This window comes from Lissotriton helveticus, chromosome 3_1 (assembly GCF_964261635.1).
Source record: "Lissotriton helveticus chromosome 3_1, aLisHel1.1, whole genome shotgun sequence".
In the NCBI taxonomy this organism is placed as follows: domain Eukaryota; kingdom Metazoa; phylum Chordata; class Amphibia; order Caudata; family Salamandridae; genus Lissotriton; species Lissotriton helveticus.
In genome coordinates this window covers 1,607,756,538-1,607,770,490 of record NC_136061.1, presented here as the reverse complement: position 1 = coordinate 1,607,770,490, position 13,953 = coordinate 1,607,756,538, and the positions used below count along the sequence as shown (strand labels likewise).

The 13,953-nt window shown below is 47.1% G+C and overlaps 1 protein-coding gene across 1 annotated transcript in view; it reads left to right on the top strand.

Annotated features, from left to right (window-relative positions):
• The window catches only part of LOC144825067 (uncharacterized), a 189,982-nt gene extending 176,910 nt beyond the window's left edge, over nucleotides 1-13,072 (top strand). Inside the window, exons 5-6 of the mRNA XM_078683976.1 lie at nucleotides 11,357-11,416; nucleotides 12,506-13,072. Coding sequence (XP_078540102.1) covers nucleotides 11,357-11,416; nucleotides 12,506-12,732 — 287 coding nt within the window. The 3' untranslated portion in view covers nucleotides 12,733-13,072. The remainder of the gene's footprint in view (nucleotides 1-11,356; nucleotides 11,417-12,505) is intronic.
• Nucleotides 13,073-13,953: the final 881 nt, after the last annotated feature.

The window sequence follows — 13,953 nt, the reverse complement described above, 5'->3', positions numbered from 1 at the left end:
TGGCCTTAGCCAATCGGTGCTTAGCGGTTGTGGTGAGGGGGTAGCCACTCCCACTTCCGGTGAACCATCGGTCCACCCTCTTGCTCACGCCCTCCCCCTACGGGGGGCGGAGCGTTCAAGCGACCCCCGGTTGTAGAGGTTTCCAACCACCCGTAGGATAAAGGGGTGCCGTCGCACCCCAGGGTCCACCGCACATACTTCCTGGGGATATTAGGCCTCAGCATCCTTTGTGCTCCTGAAGAGGGTACCCCTGAGTACCTTTCCGCCTCTGGATCGCCCTGTAACTCCGCCTGCAACACAAAATAAAAGGATTAGAAACATTCCCCCCACCCTGAAAGTGCCGGGTAAGCGGTAGGGAGGGAAACGGCGTCATGGTGAGGGGGCAAAGAGGCCGCCAGGGGGGCGTGGGAGGACTTTATACTACTCCCCGCACCCCGGCCCGACCGGAAGTGACGAGCGGGACCCACTGGGGTCCGGAGACACTAGGCTGCTCCGTGTGCCATCTTGTGGCACTAGGGGGGCCGCCCTCTTATGAGGGTCCCCTGCGGGGACGAGTCAGTCGACCCGCATAATGCCAATATCGACCCACTGACCAACCCTCCAGCAGCAACATACATGCAGCATAAATAGGCAGACAAGACAACTTTTTTGTGGGGAAAAATTCCATGCAGGTTTATTAGCATAACAATATGCCAACAAGGTGGGTTATCTTACAGACGATCCAAAGGCAAGCCGCCCCGCGCGGCCTACCACCTGATGGGCCAAACTTGCATCGTGGCCTTAGCCAATCGGTGCTTAGTGGTTGTGGTGAGGGGGTAGCCACTCCCACTTCCGGTGAACCATCGGTCCACCCTCTTGCTCACGCCCCCCCTACGAGGGGCGGAGCGTTCCATCGACCCCCGGTTGTACAGGTTTCCAACCGCCCGTACGATAACGGGGTGCCGCCGCACCCCAGGGTCCACCGCACAGACTTCCTGGGGATATTAGGCCTCAGCATCCTTTGTGCTCCTGAAGAGGGTACCCCTGAGTACCTTTCCACCTCTGGATCGCCCTGTAACTCCGCCACAGCCCTGGGTGTGGCGACCGTCGCAGCCAGGGCCCCCCACCAAGGCCGGCAATCCTACTTACATCCTGCTATTTCTAGGGCCTCTTCCTTAACCCACAAGAATCGTTCCATTTTTATACTGGGCAGATGAACCCTTCCGTCACAACACACCTGAGAATATGGCGTGTAGCACCCATATCTAATGGGTCAAGACTCCTCTGCCCAACGAAATTACGCATAGCGCAGAACTTCCTGCACACAGGCTCCATGGCCTCCCCTGCCAAGATCCCTGCCACAGGAGCCTGGTGTGGATGCATACCACTGACGTTTACCTGTCACCCTGGGTGCAACGTTGCACCGGGTGGTCATTGTGGTCTTCTAATCTGGTTTGTGCAAGTCATATTGACCAGGCAAATCCCTTGTAAATGAACTTATCCCTGGTGCATATAGCAAGGTGTCCAACATGCTAGAGGGAATAAGTATATGGTGTCCGTCCTTAGACCCTCCACCATAGAAATTACGCATAGCTCAGAGGAACTTCCTACCCGCTGGCTCCAACGCCTCCCCTGCCGTGCGCCTTGCCTACAAAGCCGGGAGGGAGTTCCTGACTGCTCGATATCGACTGTCCCCCAGTCCGGCTACTTCCCACCCTATGGTGGTGTATTCCCACTGATGTTCTTTTTGGTCTTCTCTTCTGATGCATTCTTACGCCACAATGACCAGACAATTACATAGATGCCAAATTAACCCTGCTGTACACACGAGGTGTCACACTGGTTTGAGGGGATAATTGTATTGTGCCCGTCGCAAGACACTGCACACACGTGACGTGTCAACCTACATAGCCTATGCTGCTTGCTGCAACTTTGACTGGTCACAGGTGCCCGGGCCCTGCTAACCGCTTGTGACCTAGGATACTTACACCAGATATGGTGTCGAACTACAAAACTGTGTGTCACAAGTGTCCCATATTGGTTTTCTGGTAGAACCACTGGTCCCCTTCTGGGATAGAGTAAATTCTGTGACATGATGTACCACAACACACAAATGGCTGGCAGCGACAGCCAAGGCCTGTTTAGGACAGGACTTAGTGTGTCTGGGGTGTTTTTGGGGATCCAACTCTTGGTGCGTGCTTGCACTTAATCAACTGCAATAGATGGACCACCCACAGTTTGGCTGCTAACTTCTCCGACATGCGTCTGAGGTCAGAATAATATTTGTATTGCTTAGGCATAGATGCTTACTTGTATAATCGTCCCCTTTTGGCTGACACTGCACCCTATACAAATGTATAGACATGTTGTGTACAGGAAAATTGTTACTACAACACTCGTACTTCTAGGTGTATGAAAACTGCAAAAAGAAAACCTTACTTCTTACCCAAAACGATCAAATAACATCCTGTCCAGGAGAACGCTTACCAATGGTATGTGTGGCTGAATCAGGCCCACAGTTCCGTGTAAATGATCCCGCACCACCCTAGTACCAATGGTCCTGAGTGTGAGAAACTGGTGATGTCACTTGTGTGAATGTCTCAAAATGGGCCAAAATGTTACACTTACGTAAGTCCAGACTTGACACTACCGTAGCCCCGCCCACCTGGACAGGCCCTCTCCCCTGCTGTGAGCAAAACCTTATAGTGCGTCCCCAGTACTGGCCATCAGCCTTCTGGAAAAGACCCCTGTGCACCCCCCTAATGATTAACAAACCAGTCTTATGCCAATGTACCAGTGTGGATATCCCTCAATCCTCTATGAGTTTAAGGGCAGAGGTTGGATAAAGGAATAGTGTAGAGTCTCTCCTCGTGTTTATCACTTGTACCAGTTGTCCCCCTGTGCCTGGCCTTCGTGGACCCTATGAAGTTATACTAAGCATAACAAATAACAGTAAATACATGTTGTGCAACTGGGGGGACTGTTACTTCCTCCTCCCTATCCCTGGCATAAGAACAATGCAACGGAAACCCTACGTTAATCCTTGAATAACCACCAAATGATCGCCTTACTAGTACCCCGTGTCGAGTGACTAGTAAAGTCTGCGACTAGACCAGTCACCCCGATTGGGCGCTCGTTGGACCGCAGGCGGCTAAAAGAAGCCCGCCATCCAAATGTATAAATCCAGTTGGGCAACTTTGGACACTATCACTTACTCCCTATGTACTTCCTGGCATGGAAATACTGCCTAGGATCTCCCCACCTTAGATCCTCAATAACCACTAAGTAACTCTTGACTCAGGCCGAACGAGTACTAGTGTACCTAGCTAAGGGCCCTCCCCTGTGTGTGAACCCTTGCATGTGGTTAGTGACTGTTGTTATTACTTGCCCACATCTGGGCCCTGCCAGTAAAGCCTAGGCAAATAAATCGCAGACCCTAAACTGGGCGTAAGCGTGCCAATAAGTGTCCAAGTTAATCTGGGCACCAGATTTAAACCAACCGAAAAACTAAATGCGAGATCACCAGTGATCTTGGCCTACTCCATGGCTGAGTAGCGGTCCTCTCTGAAAGCTAGACAGTGTTGAACACAATTGAGGGACGGTGCCGCGCACCAGACATAACCACCCTGCAAAGCTAGAGCGCCGGCACACTGGCTGCTGAAAATAGCGGTGGCGGGCCATGGCTGCACCTCTGGACGTTAAAAGGGGGGGTTAAAAGGTACCCGTTTTACAAGTTTGTACCCCGCAACTAACCTGGTGGGAAGATAAGTGAGGGCCCCTCCCCCTTGGTGACACAGGTGGGTGCCAAGACAGAAAGTTAAATAAATATATAGTGTCCAGGAGTAATTACGCGCAGCAAGTTGAAGGGTTCAACAATAGCTGAAGAGAACAAATATATAGCTTCTCACAATTCTACTAGCTGTACTTAGTATGTACGCACTCCTACGAGCCCTATCAAGTGGATGCAAAACGTCGCCTGTCAGTACATGTCCTTGAGATAGTTTGCCACTTGTATACATGTAAATAATTTTATTACATGTCAAAGGGAACATGCCCCATAATACTATAGTGCGAAAGCTATATCCTGCCATCGTAGCGAGGCTCCCTGGTGCAGCCGGGAAAAGCAATAATATTAATTTGCATCCATGAGGCTGTCACAAAATTGCAGGTTCCAAGTCCAAAAGAGTAGTGCTTGGTCTTAACAAGGAGGGGGTAAAGTATTTTTGAGTCACCCCCTGCCACGTACAAATCATGTTGCAATCAATGTCGCAAAATTCAGAGGCAGCCACTGCCTCCCCTGTGAGGTGACCCATCCAAATCCCCTCAAGCTACTTGCTGTAGTCCTAACCCAGGTAACCCTACCTGTTGCCCAAAAGTGACCCTTGTTATTGAACCAACTATGCCCCGGTTCAATAGTAGTCCCCAGAAGTACTAGCCCTTCCGAAGTGGTGAAATGGGCATGCCTGTATCTTGGAGGTACTGATGTACGTGTGTACTATGCACTATAGGGAATACCATGCCCTTACATACAGATGCATGATAATTGCGTGCTAAATACAGCACGGAGCATGCCCAAGAAACTGACCCTTGCTTTGAGACTTGAGGAGGCCGTGCGCGCCCCCCAATGGTGACCTACGCTAAGCCCCTATATGCCCATAGCCCCACACAACCCCAGTGAGTGATGGCCCTAGTACCTGTCAATACTTCAGGTGGTCCCCCATGTGAGTGGGGTGGTTCTTCCGTCGCCGTACCTGCATTAGAAACAAGACATCCAATAAAACCCTGCCCCCTCTCATATATAAATATGAATTCACTGCAATGGGACTGGGGGCCTAAATGCCCCCACGCAATCAAGGACAGGCTGATTACCATTTGCTTGAAGTAGGTCGCTCCGAACCTTCTCGTAAGGAGTTGGGTGAGGCAAATACTAGGCTAATTATTCCAGTTCTAAGTCGATGATGACTGAAAGCTGTTTACTATTCATCCCAACCACCTCGGCCTCCCAGGCCTACACACTGACCTCAATGTTTTCTTCCTGCGAAGATACTTCCAAATATGTCATGCACTCTCGTGTAATCTGAAAGAAGACCATGTAATGTAGCAGATTCCAATCTCCTTGACTATGGACGTGTCCTTCCAGTGAGCTCATGTGGGTTGGGAATATACCATTTACGAAGTATTATCTTTCTACCTGTGTTTGGTGCATAGTGTAAACATGCATACTTACTTTTCTCTTGTACACGCTGCTTGCTACCCTTTACATTGGTACTTGCAAAAATGCCGCCAAAGCATGTGTAACGTTGGTTCAAGTAGAAAGGACCTCCATTTCTTGAGAAATAGAAACTCTACTTGCACTCGTACGCTTTTGTAACTTTGCACGAATGCCCCCTTACACCTGTAAAGCACTGTTTGCTACCACTAGAATTAATTGCTCACTCTTGCAACCTCCTAATTCGCTTTATAATGTGTTCACTTCTAGTGCTCTCATGATCAGTTCTGTTCCTATTGTGAGGTGCAAAGACACCTTCCGGTACGTCAGCGTAAATGAAGGCATAACAAGAGTGTATACATGGTTTAACTGCAGCGGGATGCGGCGCATCAATAAAAGACTCTAACCCGTTTCCCCCGCAACCAGGTCGACCGCTTCGCAGTAAGGCCCCATCATCTCTGATTAAAACGAGTGCCAAAATGCTGTCATGCCTGGTCCAGATGGCCAACCGAACACCAGCTTGCTGCCTAAAAGTCCGTATAATGACTTGCCTCCCTTGCAGCCAGGCACCACTGAAGCCGCTGGCACTGGCTATGTCCAACTCTGAAAATGCTAAATGAACAGAAAAACGCGCACATCGGGGAACTAAAAGCGGGCCAAAACCTTAGGTGTATGATCATGTGCCAGCCGAGGGCCCCATGCACCGTGACCGGGGCGGACCTCAAGATGCTACCTTGTGTTTCCTTTCGATACTTACAGAAGCGCCAGCATTGCCCACGTAAAGTTTGTTCTTGAGTCTGAGGTCTGCCCTGCATAGCAATACGTTACCTCTACTTGTACTTGTCTGCGGTCGCGGTTGGCGCGCTACATGTAGACCGAGAACAGTTTATAAGACATAGCTACGTGAACGCTGAATTGGCCTGCACTGCCATAACACGCATTACTCATAGGAAAACACACGTTTTGCTGAGATACTCGCTCGACCGCGCAGGTATTAAAGACCCTGTTACGCAGCTCAACACCCTCAGGGGGAGACACACTGCCGAGGACCGGCCTGCTGGTCTCCCAGCGAGGGAGGAGGGAGGCAGGGGGCTGTTAGCCCACAGTGCCCTTTCCTAGGTACTAACACACACCATTGTACAAACATAAGCGATGCCCTGTTGATGACCAGAAGGAAACAACCTTAAAAGTAAATAAACGCCTTCACTGTGATGCATGACTTTTATATATATTTAACAGTGAAAGCTGTGGCCAGTACGTGGATAAAACACGCGAACTAGGCGTTGTTAGCACCACACTCAATCCAAGTCAGCTAACCGGCCAGCACATGCCGCTTTGAGCTAACTTTGCCTGAAGAGGCACACAAAGGATGAGTATTACGGGCACGTACGACCCACATTTTTCTGTACCCAATCAATAGGAGAAGGTATTCGAAAATGTAAAAGCAATCAGTAGCGAGAATAACTGAATAGCAGCAAGCTGGGAAGTAAGCCAGGTCAAACTTGACCTAACACCTACTGCCACCGCGTGTAAAGCCAGACCGATTATACAAATATAGCGTTACTTGACCGAAAGAAAGGACGCTAGTATTGGGGCACTTACATGGGGACCATTGCATTACCGATGGACCCGAGCAAATCTCTTACTGTCGGCACGGGGATAAAAAGGTGTCTGCCCAGAATCACTGGCATCGTGCCTCTGTCGAGATTTGAGCGATGACGATGCACACCTCCACCTATCTCGCCTGCCCGACCGATAAATAGCCACGCTGCCGAGATTCGGCACCCAGGAGAAGGCCTATAAAAGCCGCCGAAACCGACCCAGCCCAGCTGATAGGTCGAGAATCGAGTAACATGTTTTTTGTTTAGCTCACAGATGTCACAATACCTCATGTAACTTATCGTCTGCTTTTGTCCTTTGTTCAATAGAATTCTGTTCCTGTTGTGAAGCGCTCTGACTCCTTCGGGTAAAGTCTGCGCTATATAACACATAAATAAATTAAATAAATACCTAGCGATCGCGCCAAAAGACATGACGGAAGTGAAAGCCCGCCTGGTACAAGGGGTGTGGCACTGACCCTTTAGCAAAATGGCCACCAGGGGGGGAAGGGGGTTCGGAGGCCGGACAAGGCCGACAAGCTTTCGCGCCAATTTCCCCACCGCATAAGATACCGCACAGAGATTAGCCGGAGGGCGAAGGCGCTTGAACCACAAAACATTCACAAGACTTTCAAGGGAGCGAGGAAAGCTCCTTGTAAATACCAACACAACCTACGCTGAGCCCCATCGCTGGCACGGGGTAGTTTTAAACCAGGCACTGTATCACAGTCTCCCACAACTACAAGCCCCAGGATGCAATGGGCTGAGGGTTAAAAGCAAGGCTCGGCAGATGTCGTAACACCTGGGTCTGCTCCAGGCAACTCTGACTGCTGGCTCTGCTCAGCCCCACACACCCCCAGGCAGGCCAGTGCGAATGGAAACACTTGCCCCATTGAGGTGAAACAGCCCTCTGCTAAATTGAGAGCGTTTATGAAAAGGCCGAACACCCGTATGAAAGGTGCAGTCAGTGCCTCTCTCCACGGGTCTCGTCCTCCTCTCTTTCCTCTGTTCCACCTCTCCCTGTACACAAAAGGCTGCCCCCTGGCACTCCCTAGGCATGCCCGACACAGAGGAGGAAGGAGCCCCCCTCCCCAGCAGGGGAGCGGGCACGAGGGGGGTGGGCTACCCCAAACCGGAGCACTAGGAAAAATTAGCCCCTTGACATCCTCACCTCTGCGGCCGTGAACAGGCTGCATGACCCATCCGCACCCCTGTAAAAAGGGGTGGGGAGAGAGGGCACAAAGGGAGACATTTGCACAACCCTTGAAAACCTTGGGAAGCACTGATTAAATCAAAACCCCTCCCCAAGAGGGGACGACTCACCGCCAGAGACACCACCCGGCGAACGGAGAAAAAACAGCGCACCGACGCCAGAACAGGCATCTGAACGGAGAGACCTGAGGGCACACTCAAACGGCGTTAGGGTGAGGGGGCAAAGAGGCCGCCAGGGGGGGCCTGGGAGGACTTTATACTACTCCCCGCCCCCCGGCCCGACCGGAAGTGACGAGCGGGACCCACTTGGGTCCGGAGACACTAGGCTGCTCCGTGTGCCATCTTGTGGCACTAGGGGGGCCGCCCTCTTATGAGGGTCCCCTGCGGGGACGAGTCGGTCGACCCGCAATAGGCTAGTTGCGTCAATGAAAACACATGCATTGGCCTATTACATGACGGAATGCACCTAGAGTGTCAGTCAGAAGCCACGCATCAACACCAAAGCGTCAAAAACAATGCATTGAGCATTGGGATCCATTGTGCATACATCACACATTGCCTTTTTCTTTATCGATGCATCACAAAAAAACTACGCTTTAGTAGGAAAAGTGACATTTTAGTAGAAAACTGTGATGCATCCACCCAGGAAATGACGCAATGGCTCAGCCATGTTACAACCAGGACGTGTGAAGTTCCTTTAACTTACAGTATTTTTGTATATGCTGGCTGGTGGAGGTGTTTGGTGTGTGCTCTTGTGGACTATATTGTCTTTTGGTCTTGTTGGTGTCTCTGTTGTCTCTGTTGTGTTTTAAAATTGTTAATTGTGTATTGTATTTGTATTTTGTATTGTTTTGCTCACTTCATTGTTGGGTGTATATCTATTTAGGGGTTTGTAGTTTTAGGGGTAGGGAGAAGGGTTAGTTTCAAGTGTGTTTTATTTAAGGGTGGGTAGTTTGGCTAGAGAGATGTCAGGGAGGGTCAGGGCAAAGAATCTGTCCAGGGAGGGATTTGGAGGGATGCTGTGGCTGGTGATCCACTATCTCCTAAACCTGCTCAGGAGTGGTGGTGGGGTCGGCCAAGGATACCTTCCCTGTGAGAGGCGGCAGCAGTAAGGGAAGGTTTGGTACTGCATGAGGTGACTCTTTAATGTCCAGCGAACTGTCCATCAATTGAAACACCAATGGGCAGATGTGGTTAGCTGGGAGACAGATCTCCTAGATCATCTGGAGTTTGAAGTTGGTGAGCCTCCTGGTAAGTTCCTATATTGCATAAGCTTGTAGATGACATCTATAATTGTTTTTTCAACAGAAAGTGCCAGCTATACATTTGGGTTGGTATGCCATGAACCAGGCTAACTTTGTCAAATTAACAGGACATAACACAGATGCCTGTTCACAGTGGCATTATGATATCCCAAACATACCATGCAGTGCAGGGGAGGCCCAAAGGTGCTGTGAGATCCATCTGGCACTATGTAGGGAGTGTTTTCACTTAGCCTGCTAGGTCGTTTCTGACTCTAAACTGTCAGGCCACCTGCCTGTATGATGCAGGGGGTGTACTCACATTTCATCATGCAACAGGGGGGACAGGAGTTTTGGTTCTCCCCCAAAATATTTAATATACATGTACTTTTGGGCCAATAGGTCACAAATCGTTTATGAACCTGTATAGGGCTTGGAGGATCAATGGTTATTTACTGTGTGCTAGTGACATGTAAGGAGCTAAGTGAAGAAGCCAAACAATTATGGATACTGTCTGATGCGTGTAGCATTGTTCAGAAAATATATTGATTTGAGATGGCCACATCAATTCAAAACCCATACCTTGCTGAGTGTGGTCAGTCAAATTGGCCTGTTCACATTGCCATCAAAGCCCGGCACCCTTGCACCTTGTAGCAAGGTAGGCTGGTTTGGTACTTTGTCTGAACTCTGTGCATTGGATATTTGATTTATCTGATATTATCTGGAAACATTGCAACATGGCATACATATGACCATCTTTAAGGCATGTCATCTTTGCCATATGCACATGTTCAATACCAGACATTTGTGAAGTCATTGTGTTGAGCTTAAAATGACTAGGGGGGTTGACTCCAAGACCAAATCGAGAATGCAAGGTACTGTTTTAGAATCGGTCACTGAATATAGATATCTGGTTGTTATAATAGATGCTACGGGCACGGGTAAAAATCAGTGCGCTGCACTACAGAGAAGAAATAACTAATTAATTGCCGCATTTTCCACACTCCAGAATAACTTAAAAGGGCTCCCCCTTAATCTATTATTACAAATTATGTCAGTCAAACATGTTCAAACTCTTGCATATGGAGTAGAGACTTTAAGAGTATGTGCTGACAACACCATAGATAAGCTAGTGACAGGAACCTACCGACGCCTGTTTAATCTTTGGCAACAAACTTCTCCAGCACAAATCCAACTTGTATTCGGACTTAAGCAACAGAACCTAAATAGTTTAGGAGCATATTTAAAATTCTGCCATACAATTAGAATGGATAATAATTCCTCGCTTATGACAGTGGTCTGGGAGGCAATATGTGATAATAAACATAAGCAGGCTCATGAATATTTTAAACTGGCGATAGATACGTTCAAGGCGGAACAACTATGGGCCTTACCTCTTTCACAGGTGGCTTTTAAAAAGTTAAAAATGGGTGCAGTAAAAAATTGTCATCTCTATGGGATAAAGCAGTACTGGCAAAGAGATCCCATGCATGGACAGTTATTGCTTCGTACGGTATGCTAAAACCTCAGAGCTATCAAGGAGACTCAAATAGCCAAAGGGCAAAGCGGAAGCTTGTGAATCTCCGATTTGGAAATAGCCAATTCCTTGGAGATGCCCCTGCATGGAAAATGATGAGTAGTGAGAGGAGGTGTCGCATCTGTAATCAGAAGAGGGAAGATATGTGCCATATCATCTGTAGCTGCCCTGCTCTAATAGGTGAACGTAGGAGGCTGTTAAGGTCAGACTTTAATAGTCAAATGATACGAACATGCCGACAAGCAGTCATAGCCAGTTTACAAGAAGAAAGTTTGCAATTTATAGGCAGACTTCTGTAGTTTATTGGAATAGTGGAGAAGAAACTGCTTAACTGGTGGACAATGAGGATTGTTTTATATATTCTTGGTTTTATAAATTGATGAACGGAATCTTAATTATGTGGTCCTAATAATGCATGAAATGTAAGCAAGAATTGCATAATGGTGTTTTAATTATACGTTTTTATTAACTGAACAATACATTTTTCATTCATTCAGTCCTTCAATGTATTGAGCTTCATATGTACACAGTGTACAGGTTCAACATTCACAGAGCAATGTACCATGTTTTTTTCTTGTAGGTGGATCGGGACCAAACACCAGTGGTGAGGTGGAGACCTTCAGGGATCCCAATTCTGGCAGTGAGTGTGGCCTAATGTTTTCTGTGTTCTGTAAGGATTGTGTGTGATCTCTGATATTTGTTGCATTGAGATGTGTAAAGGTTCTCATCAGTCACTTGAAAAAAGCATAACATCACAACAGAAGTAGGACAAAGTTGCATGTGCAATAGATAGGGCCAAATGTCAATGTGCATTGATTGCAATGTATGTACACCCACATCACGGATGGCTCAGAATATGCTGGGGTAATGTTTGACCCACTATGGTTTGGATGCCTATGCCTATGGCACATGGACAATCACCAGCTCCAAGACCAACAGATGGTCATTATTTCTAATGTTTCTGAACCATACTATGGGCAGGAACTGACAACATTTTACCCAAATGATGTGACAGGAAAGCTGCATGGGATAGTCTGTGATGTTCCAGACACAGTACGTTTGCCCAAGTCAAAATACATTTGAGTAGGACACAGATGTGATTGGGATGTAACACATTCAATATATGATCTATGTAATAGGGTTCCAGGTATTTCCAAGAGTCAATATTGGAGAAGTGTCCAACAGGCCTGTTGATTTGGAGGTAGCTAGCTACCCTCATCTATTTTTCCACTACCTGGCACAGAGTCGTTCTATGTTGCAATGTGTGTAGCTTTCTTTATTTGCCATAACAGTTACGCAATGCTCAGGCACTATACCTGTACTTGCTACACACTAAACATTTCACATCGGTTATTGGTCATCGAATATACCATCTTGCATGCTACATGAGAAACCCCAGGGAGTACCAGGATGGACCATGTGTAACATTCCATGTGTACTCAACATCATTGTTACGAATCAGTCTTGCTATTATTATGGGTCGACATTTTTTGGGGCAGACACTACCATTTCATATACTTAAAGGCCAAAACCTAAGTACTTTTTGCATTGTTACTTTAGGAGAAATATATGTTTCTTATGATGGTTGGTCATGAATAGGTCATGATTGAATGTTTTTAATTTTGTCTGGATATGTCACATGTGATGTTATTGTAACTGAAGCATTTAATTGATTACAACATATACAAGGTCAGCTTTGTGTGATACAAATGTCCTTCCTCTCTAACAGACAAAATGATCCCTGACCAAGAGAAGACATATGGCAACTGTTTGGAGAGATACAGCCACCTTGCGCATGTTGCCAAGGCCTACAGACTCATGACACGTAAATACACTGAAGGGAAGGGAGTGGGGACATGGAAGTCTGCAGCACAAAGAGTACAAGGGCTGGATAAGCATTGCACCCATCAGGAAGATGATGTGCCCCATGGTGGTGATCCGGTTGCAGTTCCTTGACCTTCAGCATCTCAACCGACAGTAGCGCCACAGCCAGTAAGCACTGCCCCAGGATAGCAAAGTGAGTTTGAGAAACAGGTCCTTAAATTCAATGATACCTTGAAGCTGTGTGGCTGGCATCGAACTGCAGGTGGCCATTCTGATGTGGATGGTTCACACTTTGCAGCAGCCTGTGGATTACATTGAGCAACAACTGTAGGCCTCCATTGAACTGTTTGCCCCTTCACTGTTCTTATATCTTGTTTTCAGTGATTACTATTTTAGCATAGATTAGAAGAGGTTGTAGCATATGGATAGGTTAGTTTAGTATTAGTGGTTTTAAATTTGTATCAGTCATTTGTTTCTGGGCAGGGATATGGGTGGGTAGGTCATTAAGTTGGTGGGAGGTTGATGTTTAGCATATGTTAAAAATATATATAAAATAGAAATATATGTATATACTTGTTTAGGTTTTAATGTTTAGGTAGTTTGTATATAGGTGTAGTTTATTTTGGTCTTGTGTGGATGTATATTAAAGGGGTGAGGAATGATGTTTGACATGTCTGTTGTGGTATATGTTTAGAGTAGCATAAGTTAAGGTTAAGTAGGCTAGGCTAGGTTTAAGTTAAGGTACTGTATGCTAGTTTATGCATAGTTTAGATTCGATAAGATGGTTAATGTGGTGTAGTTAGTTATTTAATTGTAGGGTTGTCCAATGTTTGCAAAAAACAACGTTTAGCACTTCACTACTGCCTAAAGATTAGTTGTGTAGTAGATGGCATATGTGCTTTGGTAGTGTTAAGCACATGCAGTAGGATTTCCAGGCAGTGTTTGTATTCATGTGTAACTAGGTGAAATACCTATGAAGAAGATCCTGTCAAGTTTGCAATGGAGGCATCTAAATGATCTTCAAACATGATTGTACACTGTAAGTGTCACTCTTGCTGTGAATGGAAACACTGCCCAAAACAGGAATTCATCTACTGTTGCACTGTGTGTGTAAATGATGCTACATGTATTGTATGGATGAATATGTCATTATTTCAAGGATGTGTTGGGCCACACTCTGATCACAGACACTTGCACACTTTCCCTTGCCTCATTGTATTGTCACATCAGTGTTGTTTTCTGCCTAGCACACATGGAAGTAGCCCCCACCTGGGCATGAACTTCATTTAGCCTTACCATTGACTGATTGCTAGCTGTTGCACTTCATGTATGTGAACTCGGGCAACTAATTGC